The sequence below is a fragment of the Strigops habroptila genome, chromosome 1, assembly GCF_004027225.2.
Source record: "Strigops habroptila isolate Jane chromosome 1, bStrHab1.2.pri, whole genome shotgun sequence".
Taxonomy (NCBI): domain Eukaryota; kingdom Metazoa; phylum Chordata; class Aves; order Psittaciformes; family Psittacidae; genus Strigops; species Strigops habroptila.
This window is the reverse complement of record NC_044277.2, coordinates 15145041-15164774: the sequence shown is the minus strand read 5'-3', so window position 1 is coordinate 15164774 and position 19734 is coordinate 15145041. Positions and strand designations below refer to the sequence as shown.

The 19734-nt window shown below is 38.3% G+C and overlaps 1 protein-coding gene across 2 annotated transcripts in view; it reads right to left on the bottom strand.

Moving 5' to 3' along the window:
- The window catches only part of TRPS1 (transcriptional repressor GATA binding 1), a 214294-nt gene that overhangs the window by 131578 nt on the left and 62982 nt on the right, over positions 1 to 19734 (bottom strand). For both annotated transcript variants that reach the window (XM_030498086.1, XM_030498092.1), the window contains one exon: positions 18662 to 19265. In XM_030498086.1, the coding sequence (XP_030353946.1) occupies positions 18662 to 19265 (604 nt within the window). The remainder of the gene's footprint in view (positions 1 to 18661; positions 19266 to 19734) is intronic.

Genomic DNA, 19734 nt, shown 5'->3' with positions numbered 1-19734 from the left:
AGACATCAATACAGTTTAGTACATCATGAAAGGCCTTGAAAATTCAAATACACTGTTCAATGCCCAATCCAGATGCTTCCTTTCTTGCTTATTCTAAGCATGTATGATTTGCACAGCATTTGTGTATAACAGAATGACTTTCATATGTACACAAGGGAAAAATCATTTGAGTGGCAATACTGCACACTTTACTCCCATGAAATATGCTATGCAGCAGCCTTTTATTGCAGGTCCATTCACATAACCTGTTAGATTCATTGAAGTACCTGCCCAGGAAGGTCATTCCTATGAATGATAATCAGAAAATACATGATAAACTGGGTTTCAGTTTTTAAGCTTTTTGTAATGGTGTTTCATTTCTTGATTTCTCAATTGCTGTTTTAAATGAATACCACTGAATATTTAACAGGAATGACCAAGAACATTAAGTCAGAGTTTACACTTCTGGATTTAAACAGCTGACTAATGTATAGAGGGTAGCAAATCACTGATAACCACTCAAGGCCTCCAGTAACTTAAAATGGACAACAGCAGATTATTTACTGCACTTTGAAATGGATTTTACAGATTCAGAAGGAGCAAAGGCAGGTACACTAAGAATGAGAGGTATAAAGAAATAAAGCACTAAAAGCTTGTCTGAATGCAAAAAAATCTGTAAGAAAAATAAAACAATAAATAAAGCTGTAATCATTCCATGAGATAATGTTTTAAGCTTTAGCTAAACCTCCCCCTTTCCTACTTGACTAAGGCCTATTAGTATTTCCCATTAACTGACAAATTACATTTTGGAGACAGAAGAGTCATTAACTGCAGATATGCCTAAGTTTTGCTTCTTACCTGCAGTGATAAGGCTGCCATTCGGACAAAGCAGAAGCAGGCACTCTTTTTACTTTTATCACCTCCTGTAATTGCTGTGTAGTGGCTTATGTGTCTAGGCTTCCTTCACAGTTATTGGAGACAACACAATGAAGGGCCAAAAATTGTACAGTTCTCCGACTGTGTTGTGGTTTAAGCCCAGCCAGTAACTCAGAACCATGCAGCCGCTCGCTCACTCCCCCTCTTCTTCCTCCCCCCGCTCCCAGAGGGATGGGGAGGAGAATCGAAAGAATGTAACTCCCACGGGTTGAGATAAGAACAGGCCAGTAACTAAGGTATAATACAAAACCACCACTGCTACCACCAATGATAATAATGATTAGCGAAATAACAAGGGCAGAGGATATAATTGCTCACCACCCGCCGACCGATACCCAGCCCGACCCCAGCAGCGATCTGGGCCTTCCGGGTAACTCCCCCCAGTTTATATACTGGGCATGACGTGCTGTGGTATGGAATACCCCTTTGGCCAGTTTGGGTCAGGTGTCCTGTCTCTGCTTCCTCCCGACTTCCCGTGCCCCTCCTCACTGGCAGAGCATGAGCCTGAGAAAGTCCTTGATTGGAGTAAACATTACTTAGCAACAACTAAAAACATCAGGGTGTTATCAGCGTTGTTCCCAGACTAAAGTCGAAAACATAGCACTGCACCAACTACTAAGAAGGAGAAAAATGACTGCTACAGCTGAACCCAGGACAGATTATATAGTAATACTTTTTCGGATGTGGTAACTCACTTTTTGTACTTCATAACTGTGATGTTTAAATTTGCATTGGCTCCAAGAATCCTAGACAGATAACTTAGGCACAGACACCTGCATCATGATTAGATGAGACAAGTCCTGCCCTGAAAGTCCATGGGATGGGGTAACTTCAGAGAGGAGGGTTTTTTTTCCCTAAGATCTAGGCATCGTTTCCTAGAACAGGACTGCCAGTCAAAGCTAAAATTTGCGTTCATTCCACTGATATCAGGTCCAGGTCAAATGGGGAAATAAAATAATATGGAGTAACAGGACCAGAGAGAAACCACTGCTTTTTCACCTGGTGACTCTGGAATGACACCAGCCTGGGACATGGGAAGAAAGAGAGGGCTTTTCTGTCATATTTCAATGTAAGAGTGATTGAAAATGACATTTAAAGTTAATGCCTTGTTTCAGTTTTAGGGCCGCAAATTTATTGTGCCTTTATATTCAGTTAAAATTTTCTATGTTTGAAAGCAAGTTGCTGGATTTTTGAACACTACGACAGATTTCATGTTCTGAACTTGTACATTAGCCTTTTGAATTCATATTCCAGCTTAAATTTCGATGTATGTCAAACACAAGATGTTATGTTAGGCACATTCACTGCAGTTCTCTACATGCTCATAGCCCTGTACTGGCTTTCACCTTCTAACAGAGAACCTGCCATCTGCAGTGAAAGCTCTATCTTCTAAATGCAATTTCTAGTTCCCAGGCCATGTTCAGTCAGCTTCCTTAGAGGACTCCATCTGTTCTGAAGCTGTGATATGTTTTTTCTTCCTGCTGCTATCATTATACTCTTTTTCCCAACAACTTCATAAACTGTCTTAATGTGTTCCATCTATCCCTTTTGTGGTCATAATGCCACATAGCCCTTCAAGTTATCAAATGATGGTAATGTTGGTTAAAAAAAAAGATTTCACACAGAAAAATAATACACAGATCATCCATTTTCCTTGCTATCTACAAAAACAAATCAAACAATGAAACATTGGTCTTAAACAATCTAACAATTAATATTTCAACAAAAAACATTCATTCTTTTTTGTCCAGCTTTGCACTGGCACAACTGTCAGTGAATTTCAGACATTTGCGCTTCCAATGTTATTGAGGGAGGGTAACCTGAATCTTTCAAGAGTTCCTCCTAAAAAGGGATGTGAAGCAGGTTGATATTCTGCACATACTAACACGAGAATGACATAGCTATGCTGGTCATGGTGGAGTTCTCCGGAAAATCCCAACAGAGGACAAAAGGCAGACATTTTAAGTTTCCCTTTGGAGATATCATTTAATGTTTCCAGCAAACGTTCATATCTAAAAGTATCAAGTGGTAAAATAGATGCTGTTCTTCAAATCAATAAGTTTGCACTTATCATTTTGATGATACAGATTTATAAAGCATATTTATCGTTTTTGTCCGTTACTTCAACAGAAAGAAGAAATGGTAGGCCAAAATGTTTGACAACTCATTGCCAGCTATTGAAAACAACTCTCATTTTACAACGGTGATAGAACTAGAAACCAGCTGAAGTGCTTTTGACAATAGCAAGATAATGAATATAGTTCCACTTCAAAAAAATCCTAAGGAAAACCCATACTTTTTGATAATTCTCTCCTGGACACTATCAGTCCTTTGAAAACTTGGCTGATCTCCAGATGGAGCCTTCCTGGTTTAACAGGAGTATAGAGCAATAGCAGCAGCACAAGTGCAATTCAGCGGAGGCACTAGTAGCATTATCCAAAAACCATGATACATGTAATGTCTATTGAGACATTGGAATAACTTGTTTTGAGTGGGTGGATGTAAGTTCTAAAGACCACCTAAATACACCAATGGCACTCTACAGCCTGCAAGTAGGCCAGAAAACCAGTAGCATTTTTCTCCATGTAAAAATGGCTTTTACATCTACAGAAGGATCACAGCAACTTCACCTGAGAGCTATGACTTCTTCACATTTTAAAATCTTCAAAAATAAACAGTATTTTCTCTCCAGGATTCATTTAAACAATGCTTCACAGGATGATCAAAGGTAAGGCTATAGTGGAGAAAGCACAAACCTCTCAAATTTCCTTCCCGTCATTGCTATGTTTCTGTTAGCTGCATCAGTGTCTCTATAGCCTCTTAAATGAACTACGCAAGTTCACTCATATAAATACAGTGTATGCTATATATATAACCAAGGGGGTTTTATATAACGTATAAATTATATGTTATATACGTGGGTATATTCTGGGATTATATAGAGCTGGGAATACCATACTCTCATGCCCCTGTACAGTACAAAGAGAAACCTCAAGACCAAGAGGAATTGGTCAGGCTGAAATATCCTTTCTCACATTTCACAAAGGGCAAATACAACTGTTAAGTTTTTCTTTCCCCATCTAGAGAGATATTATAAATACATCTGAGAAGGCACAGACTAATCTCTTACATACACCCTTGATTCAGTCCGTCCCCTCTCTCCTTTGACACTGACTATAGACTTCTTAGTCATTTCAGTAAGTTTACATTTTTTCTCAGTTATTTCCAACAAACCACAGTTACATGGCAGGGAGATGAAAGGTTGAGCAAGATTCTCAGGGCTCATGAGTAAAGTCCCTAACAAGGCACAGCTGATCTACAGACAGACAGACAAAGATATCAACCATGTGTTGAAAATAAACAGTTGCAGTCAATTCTCTCGCACTGGGGAAAGGGGAATACCACGCTGGCAATGTCAGAGCAGTGAGAACAACGCTGCCACTTCTGTCGACCTGCGTTAGTCCGGTGATAGGAGTATATTGTTTATGCAGTCCTGATTCTCATGTCTATCTGCTGTTCTCACCATCTTGACCTGACATGAATGGTTTTGAAATCATTTGTTCATCTCAGAATTGTGATAGCATCATAGTAAGGCAATCTGATCTGCAAAAGAACAGCTCTGATAGACAAGGGATAAGTGTATACTACACATATGACATTTTAGGTACTTTTTATAAACTTTTCTGCTTCTGAACTGCCTCATATCCAATGTTCCCAAAGCAATTTGCTAATATTCATAAATCTCAATGTACTTTGAAAGCTACTATATAATAAAAGTATGCATCAATAGAAGCACAAAAGAAATTTGCATTTGTCCCAGATCATACAGCCTGTCTAAGAGAAGGGATAAGGGGTCTAGCTCCTCCTACCCTATCGCTCATCCCCTCATCTCCTTCCGAGGCAGTTTACCAAGCTACATAATGGACTTACAAACATTAACCTGTGAAGAGCCATTTAATACCCTGAGGCAAATATGCCCATCACAACAGCAAGTTTACCAGTTTCTGGTACCCTCCTGGTTATTGTGAAGCAGTATTTTCTTAGCAGTAATTTGGCTCTGTTGCTGCAGTCCATATACTCGAACAGAATGCTGTGTACATCTGCAACAAATGTCCATTAAAATATTGCTACCATTGCAGGAGCTTTCTGAATAGTATAGATTCCAAATGTAAAATGGCAATTAACTGTACATTGTGGAAAACTTGTTATTTATGTAGCTGTTTAGCATTTTTCAAGCGAAACCATACATAACCACACTCAGAAAAGAGAAGGCTGCATGTGTTAATAGGTATCTGCATTGTTTACATACTCTGCAGGTCTCTAAACAAGGAACATCAATTTTCAGAAAAACAAAGATACTTACGGAAGAGAAAACAGTATATTGGACAAATAGTAATTTTCCACGTTACTTTCACTTCAAGCACATATAAAATTCTTCTGTATGTTCTTTATATCCTACACTAGCAAGTAAATAGTCCAATTGTACAAACAAAAAAATCAGCTTCCATATTTAAAAGAAAATCAACAGTTCAGTCACAATTTTTATGAAGACATAACTCATGTTTAAGAACAGAGCCCATTAATATTTTTATCTCTTAAAAATGGATCACTGAAATCAATGAAAAATAAAACATTTGTCAATAATAAAAAAAAAACCTAGGACTGAAATTAGTATTTATTATTATTTAACCAAAATTTCATGTATTTGAGAACCAATTGAGAACGTAGTTTATTACCTGTGAAAGCAGTACACCTATTGAGAAGTTACTGCATTTTGTACTTGCTATGTCACTTTTAAACAGAGATGTTCTTCATGAAAAAGGACAAACATATAAGAAGCATTAACTAAAAGAAATAAACTAAAAGAACAAACACTTAAACTTTCATTATGGATTGATTATTATTATTTCCACAGACAACCAGGGCCTATATGCTGAAATAAGAAGTCTATGCAGTTTCAGGAAGCAAATCTTCGACTCTTACACCCTGCAGCTTCCCAAAGGCAAGCAGCTGAGCAATACACCATGGTGGAGGAATTGCTCCCAACACTATGATGCTGCCCCTCCAGGCCAATCATCCCTGGATGAAAAAGCTATAGCCAGCACAGCTAAGCCTTGGCAACGATTTGGGGGACAAACTCTGGACCTGCACCAACCATTAGGGCTGGTGAGAGAAGACTCCTCTTACAGGGAAAAACCCAGAAAGCTCAAGTATCCATTTTCCCCTAAGCAGAAAAGTTTTGGCAGTTTGTTTTGTTTGTTTTTATGTTGGGAATTGTATTGTTTTTTCTGGCCTCTATCCTATCTTTCAGGACAAAAGGGGAAATTTTTACTAAAAGAAAATTTTAATTAACTCTTGTTAGTAATATTTAAGGTTTTTCTCTTTTCTGAGCAAAGGAATATGCTGATTCCTGTTTCACACAATAAGAACTATGGCTATCTATTATTTCAGATTTCAAGCAAGTTATTTTCTAACTACATTATTTATAGGCTCAAATGATGATGGATATTTTGAAAACAAAAAAAAAATCATAATTATCAGATTGAAAGCAGATGCAGGTCACTGCGATGTAACACTTTACATAATAATCAATAGAAATGTCAATACAAACAACTAAAGGCACCATATGACATTCCAGGAAGGAGGGAAGAAAATTTCCTTTATTTTCTACTTAGACGCCTTGCTTCCTTTATCAGCAGATGGCAAGCAAATTACTAGTTCAATCCATATGTCTGTATCTGATAGACAGTGTTCTACAAGTCTGAAATTAGTTTGAAACGTTTTGATGTTGGCCAGACTACAGAGGAAAACAGGATAACTTTGTCTATTAATGAAAAGTTGGTTTTGTCATAACAAATACTTCCACAAGCTATTACCCATCCAGACTCATTCAGTCGCTAATGGAATTTGTACCCAAGGACATAATCTGTGTTTAATAGACTAACAATTTGTAGTTTCATCCATTCCATTCTTCTGCTGTGCTCCAACATGTCTCCTTCCACTAGCTGAGGTTTACTTAGTGGGGCTGATGAAAGCAAGCAAGGCCATGAGAATATTTTCGGTAGGAAGGGTATCAGATCACTAGGGCCATTTATGTTTATGCTAGTAGGCATTCAAGAGAGAACTTGTCAGGGCAAAGCCCATGCAGACCAGCAACCTGGCTCCAACCATGGCGAAGAGCAGATGCTGAGAAGATTTAGACAATTGTGCTTAATCTCTCCCCATCAGGAAGCCTCCGTTAGTGAAGCAGACAATGTATATTTTAGGAAAGGCGGATCAGAGAGCCCAGACAGTTCTTATAACAGACTGAATGGTTTGGTATTTTTTCTTTCAAAAGAAAACTCCAAATTTGGACCACTTCAATGAGTTTTACTATAGAAAACTGTGAGTTCTGCAAAAGATTGATGGGGGAGAGAGCCAACCAAGCTAAAGACAATAAGAAAAGAGAAGTTACAGTGAAGCTTCCTTGCAACCTGGCTAAGCAAAGACAGAAGCAGATCTATACTGATAAAAATAGCAGACAGCAGGGGTTCAGAAGCATCCACAGCCAGGCAGAGCACCAGGCACACCCCGCAGCCCTCCATGCCCTGGGAGCCCTTCACTGTGGACAGCCAGATGGAGGTCCTTTTATACCACTAGAGGCTACAAAATTTAACTTCTTTGCCAAGGACCTACAGAACCAGCGCAGATAAAATATTTCTCAACTCAGTGGCTTTAAAAATGTTCTTTCCTTACAACAGCGATGTACCTGGGGGACTGGTGTGCAAAATAGCTTACGCTTCACTTCTTAAGGAGGCTATCACTAAGAAAGCTTCAAATAGCTTTAGCGATGATTAAAGCTTCACCCCAGGCTGTCTGTTCACTCACTGAAATGATACAATTCAGAAAAAGTTCAGTCGAGAGGTCTACCCCAACGTAGACTCGGGGCACTGAAGCCAAACGAACTTCTTCTGAGATATATGCAGTTGGTTTGAGTAAAACTGAGTCTCACACGAGGAGTCACTTAGCTGAACCTAATACCAAGAAACTGAGCCTCCAAATTTAACAGACATCAACTATCCTCCTAATTTTTTTAGAAGTCCCTACATCAAACCTGCTCTGATAGTTGTTATGGATAACCATGGCAAAGACCTCTACCCTTCAAACATTTAGTTGGCTATTAGAAGGCAAAGGCAAATTGATTAAGTGATTATTAACTTTACAGTCCTAAAGGCGTTAAAAGATCTATTTTTAAATCCACACAGATTTAAAACTTCTGCTAAGCAGAACATAATTTTCTGTAACGGAAAAATCAGTAAAGTTGTAACATACAACTTTGCTTTAAAAATTATTAATATTAGTCCTACAAACCATTTGGCTAGATAACTACAGAAATTATGTGTTCAGTGGAAAAGCCTTTTCATTCTTAATTTAAAAACAGATTTTTTTTTTTATTTTATTCTAATTTTTAAAACTGATTTAAAATTAGTAAACAAAACAGTAAAACACACGTATGCACACAACATATGTAGGTGCCAAGATGTTTAAAAGCCTTGAAGCCTACAAGATTTTAATCACGTTTTCCATTACCTCTCCCCACCCCTCAAATACTGCATAAGGTAGGGTTTACGTGAATTTAAAACAAACAGAAATATTTAAGTTTCCACCATACCTCAATCAAATATAAATGAATTTCCGTAATATACTAACAGGTATACTGTGCTACTGTCAATGGAGAACTTTACAGATGTTTGTCTTCTTTATCGGCTGCAGGGAGGAATGCCAAAATGATCACCATAGCTGAGTCCATTAACTGAATTGTGAAGAGAATGCTTTTCTCAAGAAACAGGCTGACTAAGCTTATTCTGCACAATGCAAACTTTTAAACAGATCTGGAATATATCCACTTCGGGTTGGGAGAGGAGCTGCCATGAAATGTCAAAAAACTATGGAGTATAACTCAGTATTTTCTCTTTTAACTCAAAAACATAACCCCATGAACATTAAAGCAGTTACTATCAGAAATAAAATCATAAATATGTAAAGATATTATTCTCCGTATGTCTTATAAAGGGGATAATAGCGGGATATTAAGACTTGCTTTGATTTAAAAGCTTTCACCTTGCAGTGTCTGCCTTACAGCCTTTTAGTCATGTACAGACTGGAGTAGCAAGAGCTTTGAAGTGCCCAACTTCCAGTGAAGTTTCTAACATTTTTTTAGGAAGTCTGAAAAGGTCTGTGTGTGATTTACTGTAATTTCAGAACAAGCTCAGAAATTCACCCTAACACAAAAAGATACAATTTCTCCAAGAAAGAATGGGAGAGTCATTTGAGCACACTATCACAGTTGGGGCATGGGGAGGACAGCAGCATGAAAATACTCTGTCAACATGATCAAGTCAAATTCAAAATACTGGCTATATAAACGATGACACTGAGAACTTCAAGAGGAACAAGAGAGAGTTTTATATAGATGAGGCTTTTTTGGGTTGTTTTTTTTTTCGCATCCAGTAAATATAGTTTAAGTGATTCACAGCCAATTTTATAATTGCAGTGAAGCAGCTGTGATCAAACTCTATTTGTAGCATCATAATAAATTTGCCCCCCACCTACTAAAATTAGTTCTAAGCATCCAAAATTCCCATTTGAACATCTGACTGAACAAAACATGCATTGCTCCGTGCCAAAAACTGGAGGAAATAGACCTGAAATATGCCATTTTCTCACCAGAAATTGTAGGCTCCCAGAATAACATGTGAATTAAAACTCATTCCAAGCTTGTTTGCATTGCTCCTCGTTCCCATTCATAACAAATTCCTTAACAAATGTTCTGATTATTTCTCTTTTTCCTCACTTTTTTTTTAATTTAAACACAATTTCCAAATATCAGACAGTCTTGCAAGGAGAAACAGCCAATAGTACAACCCATCTGAAAATGGAGAGGGTGGAAATTTTACTCTGAGCAAGTGCTGGAGGCAACCCACATGATTAAAGACTGCACCATAAGCCATCGTTAAAAGACTTCTTCCCATAAGTGAAAACGTGTAGTTTGCAACTATACACATCAGAGGCACATAAACCAAATGAGGTCAAAGTCAAACAAGAAATGCAAATGCCTCGCTCCAAAATTCCTGCTTTCCCTGTCTTTGGTTTTGTTTGTTTGCTTTTTTATTCCAGGCCAAAGGAAAGAATAGAAATTTTAACAAAGTTAAAATTTAGATAATAATATTTTTCTTATGTTTTTCTGTTTTCACTGGTACTTTTGCAAAAAGTTACATCATTATGCCCAAAGAAGTTAACCAGGAATATTGATTCAGGAAACTTATGGATTCAGCTTTTCCTGCAATGATGATAATGTTGCACAATAAAGAATTCAATGCAGCTGTCCTTGCTCCCGCCTTTCAAGTTGAGAAACTGCCCTTATTCCCATTTTACAGACAGAATTGTGAGACTAAGGCCCAAAGCAGCTAAGAAATCATACAAAATTAGACACCTAACAAGGGAAAATATGATTCACCAACCTGAGATTTGCAAATCTCAGGCGGCACAGGGATACACAAACTCAGCAAAGATTTCAAAGTCCATTTGCAAGCTGACTGCAAAGTGCTGCATAGGCCGGGCTGCCACCATGCCATTTGTTTCAGAAATCTAATATTGCGCACAGAGGAAAAAGAGGAAACATCCTTATTCCTCCTCCCATCTTTATGCACAAATTATATCCTATCTGAACTCTAAACAGTGTAACATGCAATATGGAAGACACATATTTATAGATTTATATTACATACGCATATTATTAAATCACTACAACAAAGATTGTAAGATTTTCTAAAATATACATAATGCTACTTAGAAAAATGCTTAGAAACACATCAACAGGACCATTATATTTAGCCATTATAAAGCTTCATTTTAAAAACAGAACTTGGTACAAGAAGTAAATGAATTATATTAGGCAGGAAATTGTTCACTAAATCAATTGTGCTGCATTAGAGATCTTAAAATTAAGACTACTTCCAAGGTGGCCACATGCATATTCTGAGGAGCGCTAAGGTAACAAAAGACATTCCAGAAAACCTTTTGCGTATTTCACATATATATATTTCTGTTTCAGCACGCATCTGTTCGTATAACAACTATTTTCCATAGCTATCATTTTTAGTTGGGTGTATTAACCCCTAGATACCTCCATGGAAAAATCACAGAACATGTGTGTGCACTGTTTATTCATAAATCTGTTTTTAAATCTTCACCATTTTGAATTTGTTCAGATGTGGACAGCATCTGGATTCCTTCAAATCAATTATAATTACAATCCTCCCTTCATAGTCCAATAAATTAAACATTTATTTGCTGTCTCTCATAATATTCCTCCTCTAAAATAGTGTATTTATTGTGTCTTTTAATTACCAAATACATCTAGAGGGTTGTCTGAAATACAACACAGAAAGCAACTCTTCACTTCCAGATGTTAGAGGTATCTTCACATAGGTTTTCACTGTGCGGCACTATAGTACTTCATGCAAAAATAGAATTATGTACGATCCTTGCCTGCATTCATCTATGAAATTTAATTTTCCATTGAAAATCTACAAGTTAGCAGCAAGTTCTGCCCTCGGACATGAATGTGTGTTTCCCATTGGATCCAGTTTGGCGAAGATTATCCTTAGTTTCTAAATGGAATTGAAGCTTCCATTTCACTTCAGGGATATAATCTGATGTTATGTACTACTAGCAATACAGAACAATAATAGGCGGTATAATGGTTATAGTTGCACTTAACTTTTTGAAACTTTGGGAAAGCTCAACTAATTACTGAAATTAGTCATCGTGCAAGAAGCTGCATTTACTTACGTCCCAGTTTAAACAAGGCTTCCTATTGACAGTTCTCAGAATTGTTTAGACTGGAGGGAGCTGCTGCTGCATTGTGTGCCTTTGCAGTGCCCACAGCTGTGTGCCTTTGCAGTGCCCACAGCTGTGCTCCATACCCCACCACTGCTTTAATTGAGCTGCATCCCCTGTGAGCATGATTTAAAAAAATAAAATAAAAATTCTGGAATGTATTTGAAGACAGTATTAAAAATAAAAAAAAAAAAAAAAAAGGCTTCTTACCAAGATTGGTCATACCTAAAGGAATACCTAAAGGAATATTCTGTTTGTCCAGTTTGGAGCAAGGGAGTATGAATAAGGGCTGCAGGACTGGACTGTTGTCAGTGTCAACAAGGGTGTCTCGGTAGTGCGGAGGGGCTGAGGCAGAAGGCAGACCTCCAAACCTCACCCCAGGGGGAGGGAGGCTCTGGCTCACAGTGAACCTCACCAATGTCTCCTGTCCAGGCTGGGGGACAGTGCTGAGGCCCCTCTGTTCCCAGGCCTTCTCCCGGCCTGGGGAGGTGTTGGCTATAGGCAGAGCTGCACCCAGGTGCCGAGGATACTCCCACCCTCATGCCAAGTTCATTAACCACCAGTCCCAGAAGCAGCAGTGGCAGGAGCGGCTGCCTCAAGCACCGGGGTGATGCTCACCCAGCAACAGGCACGCAGCATCCAGGTGACAACAGTGTGTTGCCCCACCAACACCAGGACACCAAATACCAAACCAGAGAGACCAAAAGAGAGGTTCTCCTATCCAAACTAAGAAGAGTAATATAAAATTGAGTTAATTGCATCTGACACTGATTGTCGATCTGTTTTGGCTACTCAGTTCAATACAAAAAAGCACTCTTTTGTTCTCATCTTCATTACCATCTCTCCTATCCAAATGAAGCAGCTTGTTTTAAATCAAGAATTATCTCAGTTCTCCCTGCTTGAATCATTGTTATTGATCATAGCAACTTCAATAAATCCTGCTGCTTACGCAGCGGCCTGGGGGCTCGTGCTGATCTCCCCAGCCCTTTGTTCCACATACTGATTCACCTTTTCATCGAGGATTTTGACGTAGCTGCTGCCCTTTCGCATTATTACCATGCCCCACCCAAATAATGATTTTATCACTTAATTCTCTTCTAAACCACATTTCGCAAAAGGCAGAAAGAAAAAAAAAGCCAAGAAATAAATAAAAACTATGCGCTGACGGGTGGGTAAACATGCACGAGGTGGGGTTGTCTCTCCACATGACAGACACACCCCACACAAAAACCAGAAACATGCCTTTAATTGGGCAGGTTAACATTTTTCTAAAAGTTACTTTCTAGTCCTATCTGATCACTCTGTCAGGATGAGTAATGCAAAACATTCAATTTCTTGTGGGTTTGGTTCCAGTAGTTACTAAAAGCAGTCAAGTACATGTTTGTTTCTAAACTACTTGAAACCTTCAGAAAGTTATTTTAGCTTCGTTCATGAGCCCTTCACCAGCACCGGGATTTCACCCGCCTCGGTTTTGCGCAGGAAACGCGATGCTTCAAAACCATTTTTCTTCAAGCCCTAACTTTATTTTCTCATTTTCCTTGTCAGAGGATTCTGGCATTTTCCAGGATGTAGTTATATTTAAAAAAAAAAAAAAAAAGCAGCCCTCTGCCTCCCCAGGCAGAGACTTGTGGAAACAGGTGCTTCTAAAAAAACCGAGACTTTGGCAGCTCTCTGACCTGACAGAGCTCTGTGCATTAGTAAGACACAGTGCCTGCTGAGTTCCCCTCAGCTAATTAGAGGACCCGTATGGCCATGAATGGCTTTGACTATAAATACTTCCTGAAAGATCTCTAACAGAGTCAGAGGAAATGGGAAAAAAATGAGATGCAGCTACAGAGAAACTATTTCAGATGTTTCTTGTTTAACGGGCTGCTTTTTTTTCCCAAAGTGGCTGAGGGATGAGATGCAGCATCCAAGACCTCCACCAACTTACATGTAAGATGTATGATACAATTATATGCATTAAATTTGATTCTACAGATATAGCATTAAGATGTTGCTATGAAAAGGTGGTTGGAAGTGGGACATGATGCCAAAGCACACAGAAACTTCCAACCATTACTCTGTAGTGAATGCCGAAAAATGACATTTAAACCAAGATCCTGCTCTGTGTGCTCGAACCTTCCAAGCCCTGCTCCTTGCGCTCATGCTAAAGGCAGTAGCAATACTTCCAGCAACATCAGAGAGGCAGGTTTTACCTCTGAGGGCACCTTCTGGCTAAAGAACTGAATGTTTAGAGAAGTCTTCTGGAAATCACAAAGGCCAGTTCAGCATTTCCACTGCGTTGCAGCTATCTGGCATCTAACTGTGGATAACAGGAGCCAGTACTTTATAATAGGAGAAATAATGTTTCATCACTAGGGATTGTGCCTGATATTTACTACACTGATATTAAAACAATTATATGTCAATTTACTACATACGTACTAATCGGTTATTTTAAAATTAGCTCTGTCAATTGGTCACATAGGAAATCAGAAAAAGCTATTTTCCCTCTCCCAGCTTTGCATTCTCCCGTCTCCCCCAAATTTAAAGCTATATAACCAGCTCTAGACAGAACAGTATATGAAATATCAGAAGGGTAAGTATCACAGACTTTTTGTCTTCTCTTCTTGAAGTAAATGGAAACTTTCTTGAAATGCTGTGATTTCCTGTAGTGGGCAAATAGTCTGATCATTATGGTGCAAAATAATCTTGATTTAATAGAAGAGCTGATTTTACCCCTTGCCCATATAAAAAGCCCACCACAAAGGCTAACATAACTTCAGTTAGATATTCAGTTACGGCCTGCAGTCTGCCTTTGATAAAAATCACCAGTACCTCTACAATAATTTGACAATCTCTCTCCCTCTGACGTTACAGAAATACCCCCATCAATTATGATTAATACACAGGCATCTCCCTGTTGCCTTCAGGTCTATGAGGCACTGCAGGACACACTGATCTATGCTATTCTGCATCTGCATCAGCTAAACAACAATGCAATGGAGTGGTGCTGACCAATACCTTTAGATGGGCTAACTAGGTCTGTGTATAGCTCCGAAGGCTCAGGCTGCAACTCCTAATCTTGTGGAAAACTTTGTTCTGCAGTGTCCACACATACCAAAACAGGACACTTCATTTAAAAGCAGTTTAGCAAAAAGTTCCTGCTGTCCAAGATCTGCGTTGTCAAAGCATTAAACAATCTGCCTGGCCCGGAGTCCGCTGGCTGCCAATGTGCTACCCAAAAAAAAGGAACATTTTTGCATCTCAATAGACCTTCCAGTATCAACAAATCCTTAAACTATTGTTTAAAAAAAAAAAACTAATGTCTACATTGTACCACGCTGAGGTACATTTTTTGTAATTCCCATTTGCAAAACATACTGATTCGCTGTAAGTATAGCTGCTGGAAACATTTTAATAAGAAAAATAAATTAAAGCTACTCAAAAAAGTGTACCAAGCCCCTGAGAAAGATTCTGTTACATACACACAGCTTGGAAGCGCTCTCGGGGAAAAAGGTGCATCCACTGCATATGTATTCCTGAACACATGCAGAGTTCAAGCTATCGCCACTGCACCATCCTCAGCTCCCGGAAGGTCACAAGCGATTTGGTCTTTTAGCTGCTAAAAACCAAAGAAACCCTACCCTAATGACTCCCACAAATAATCTACTGTAACACAGAGTCTGGGGAGGGAACATGTCCATCATGCATGGAAAGAATGCAAGAAAGCAGCATATAAATGACTTACACAACATGCAAAGCTGAAAAACACTCCAAGTAATTTCCAAAAGTTTACAGTTACCCTGTAGGCATTAGGGATTTCTGTGGGCAACTGTAGATTTTCACCCCTTCCCTAGTTGATCTATATCATCTTTGATATTTTATTAAAATGCTAATCACTCCTAAACTCAGTATCTAGAAAACCCACTTGCAGTATTAATCTCTATCTATATGAAAAAACGTGAAAACATGATCTCCCCTTTCCCTTCCCCCCATCATGAGAGAACTGAAAAATGAAAAGCACATGGTATTACTGCTACTGTCAAATCATTACAAATCATTTGTAATAAGCAGAACCACTTTATAAATACTGAATAGGCAGTACAACCAAAGGGATGTGTTTTAGATTTTTTTTTCAGTCCATTTCTCACAGTGTTTATTCTCTGAGTAATCCCAAATTTTTGGCTTCCTCTGTGTCAATCTCTGGGGGAAAAAAAATGTAGGTATCCACAGTGATTTTTATTACAGGTTTTGTTTCCTAGCCACCAGTCGTCCTGGGATACAGTATTTTGCATGAGCACTCATTATATGATACCAGAAGTATGTATTGATTTAACGCTTGGCTTTTAGAAAGGACCAACTTTTAGCATAACATTAGCTATTTCTACTAGCTATTTCACATTAGAAAAATAAATTTCACCAAAAGTGGATAATCATGAGACATAACAATACGGAGTATTTTTTTTCTTTCTGAAGATTACAAAAATTAGCCTTTTTCAGAATGGAAGTTCTTTTCTGAATCATTTCAAATTCTGTCTGGGCCAAGTGAGCTTCAGGCATACGTATAACATATATGTATGCCAGAAAATACCAACACTAAGCTCCCACAGGTCAAGCTGACCATCACTTTGTCTTCTTATTTCCTGGCTCCAGTACCGCATCTCATAACTGTCTACAGAAAACTAAATCAAGAACAAAATAAAAGAGTTAGGTTTCTATGATCTTTTTCACAGATCCAGGGAATAGCGAATTAATATCACCTACAGAATCACACTCCTTCATCTCCTATCCTTCAGATCACCCCTTACCTTTATTTTCCTCTATCCGTCAATAGTGATGAAATATATATGATTAATGACTCTGTTGACCAGATGAAGTAAGTTAACCTTTTCCCCCCCCCTCCTTTTTTTAAGTATTTCAAACTGACAAAGGCCACTTGCCCAATTTTCAAAGAAGAAAAGTGAAAATGAAAATATTATAATTAAGGAAAAGACCCAGACAAACAAGTCCTTGGCACAAGGGAGTTCAAAAAGCAGCTAAAGGTGTACAAAAAAGTAATTCCTCTTTGAAGGGTAAGGTTTCACCACTCAGTATAGACCTAATCCGCTAATAAATCCTTTTACAAACCTTATAAAAGTTGGGTTGTACATATTTTAAAATGTAATGAACTAATGTATATACACTATTAATAAACAAAAATAAGACCTTCCTCCTCCCATCCCTCCTCCAGAAAACCATGGAAATTTCACATACTTCATATTTTTGAATATCCAAAAGTGATCGAAGTATTTCCAAAATGATAAAAATACTGATTTGAAAATATGTATGCATTTATTTTGTACAAAGACTTCTGTACAAAGACTTTCAAAAAGTGTCCTATATTCACCAATGGCTAAAACTGATAATATAATGGCCTTATTTTACCACGTACTAAGATTTTAGGCTCGCACTACCAACCGAATTTAGACTTTCATAGAGTTGGATGTAACTAGCATCATATATACAGCACGAATTCCACTGCTAGTCGGATATATGTATATATATTTTATACCTATTTCCAAATAGAGGAGAGAAATAAAATCCTGCCATTCACAGTGAGCACAGATCCAGGTTTGCAACAGGGAACCTGTCGTACTGTAACTGCTTCTAATAGACTTCTTAAAGTCGGACAACAATAACTATTCATGACCTGTAAGCTACAAAAGACTCCGGCCCCTGAATTGTATGCAGGCTTTAAGTGACATACACATTATTTTATAATTGGAATAACAGCAATATTTTTAAGACCACTGACTAAATTTAAAAAGAGCTTGTAAGACTTACATATGTATACAGAGACAGATATACCTATGTATAATCTTAGCAGACCATAGAATAAAACATTTATCTTGCCTTTTGTATTCTTCTTACATGTTGTTCACTCTTACAGTAATGGATATTATGGATGCAAATGTTCTTATAAAAGACAACAAAGAAAAACAGATGATAATCACTTCCATTCTAGTGAGGCTTGTCTCCAGACTGACCATGCCTGTAGCAAGTTTCTAGAAGTTCAGAGAGGGAGCAGCCCCTAAAAATGCAGAGTGAAATTCTCTAGGAGAAAGGCACTTATCTGTCTCCCTGTTCAGCTCCTCAAAATTTTGGAGCTTTTCTAACCTCAGATTTCTCTACAGTGGGAAAAGCATACCTTGATGGAAGGGAAGTTCCTTATACATAGGTCCTTTTGTTTTAAAAAAAGACAGAATAGGAATTATTTGGTGTGACAAATATTCTCTTTATCACACAAGTTCCTTCCTTTTCTCATTTTTTTCTTCTTCTTTTGCTTCCAAGGCAACCAGACAAGTGTCAAAATTGGTACACAATTATGTTGCTTTACAACAAAAAAGAAAGATTACTTTTTATTAGTATTTAACTCAGGTTTCATATTCTTAGATATTTAATAATGTGAAATCTTGCTTAAGTGTGAACTGTCACACCACCACGAAATTTAAGAGGTGATTAGTTGTTTTAGTGTAACAGATGTGCAGCCTTCTGGGGTTCTAAACCTTCGTTCTTCACATGCATCATCAACCTGCACAGTTAGCAGGAATGATTAAACAAAATTCAATCAGAGCTAAATAGCAAAAGCAGAAGCACTTGCTTACTAATACTGCGTCAATATATACACTGTTTTATGCTAACACTTTGGAACATTTACCTGCCAGTTTAGCTCTACAAGTTTGAACCCTTCAGTCTTTTTCTTGATTTTTTTTTCCCTCTATGCATGAAAAAAACCCCAACCACATTACTCTGGAACTGAAAAAACCATTTGCATGCCTAATTAAACAGAACATACATAATCATTAAAATCAAGAAGAAGAAAAGAAAGAGAGCTTCCTACCCGCAATAAGGACTGGGATTCGTCCTTTGCCTTGCTGTCCGCAGATCCAGAGTAGGGCTGGGTGAGCTGCCCGGCTTTCTCCGACGCTCCGGCTGGCACGCCCTGCAGGAAGCCCTTACTCTCCACCGCCAAGCCGTAAATGGGCCGCGCAAGATGGGCAGCTTCTACGTTTGGACTATCCCTTAAAGGCTTTGGCTGCTCTTGGCCAACAGACACTGGGGTCAATAAGCCTAGACTGGTCTGTGTGTATGATGGGCTCCCCCTCAAAATGTCTGTTCCTCTCCAGGTCACATTGCGAAGATCATCACTAGGACTGTCAGTCCAACCTTTCTCTTTGAGCACTTCTTTATCTTCTATTTTTTCCCTCTTCACTATGCTGTCAGATATGGGCTCCCCCATTTTGGGGTCTGGATTAATCAGACTGTAGACCTTGAGGTCAATTTTTGGCTCCTCCTTGATAGACGAAACACCATGACTGTCCTCCCCATTGGCTGTAGTGACGTCCATCTCCTGACAGTGCACAGTGTTGAAGTGCTCTAGTAGTGACTGAGTGTCAACAGCTGTGAAGCTGCACTGACGACATTTGTAGCAGTTGTGTACTCTCCTGGAAGAAAACAAGAAGTGTATTAACATGAGAGTCCCACCTTGGCCTTGCCTCTCACAGTGGCTTTACCTACCAAGATGAAGAAAATAAATCAAACTTAGAATTATATTCCTTCCAAATAAAGCAAGCACGTTTACTTTGGTGTCTCATGCAATACGGAAAAAATCCTGCTGGTTTTCCCCCACATGTGACTTGCAATGGCCTCCTATCACTCATTCATGCTCCTCTGCATTATTCTAAACTTCACATAATTTTCACTGGGATTTTGTGTTTTTTCTTTTACACTTTTCACTTTCTATTGCAGTAGAAACATTGACGTAATACACTTTTTTTAAACCAAAATCAAATAGTTAGAAGAGGACAGTTGTCTTTGCATAAAAAATAACACTTCATGTAATATAGATCTATGCTATAAAGTTAAAATGTTTTTAAAGAAATCCTTTGCTTTCCACCATTTTTATATACTTTT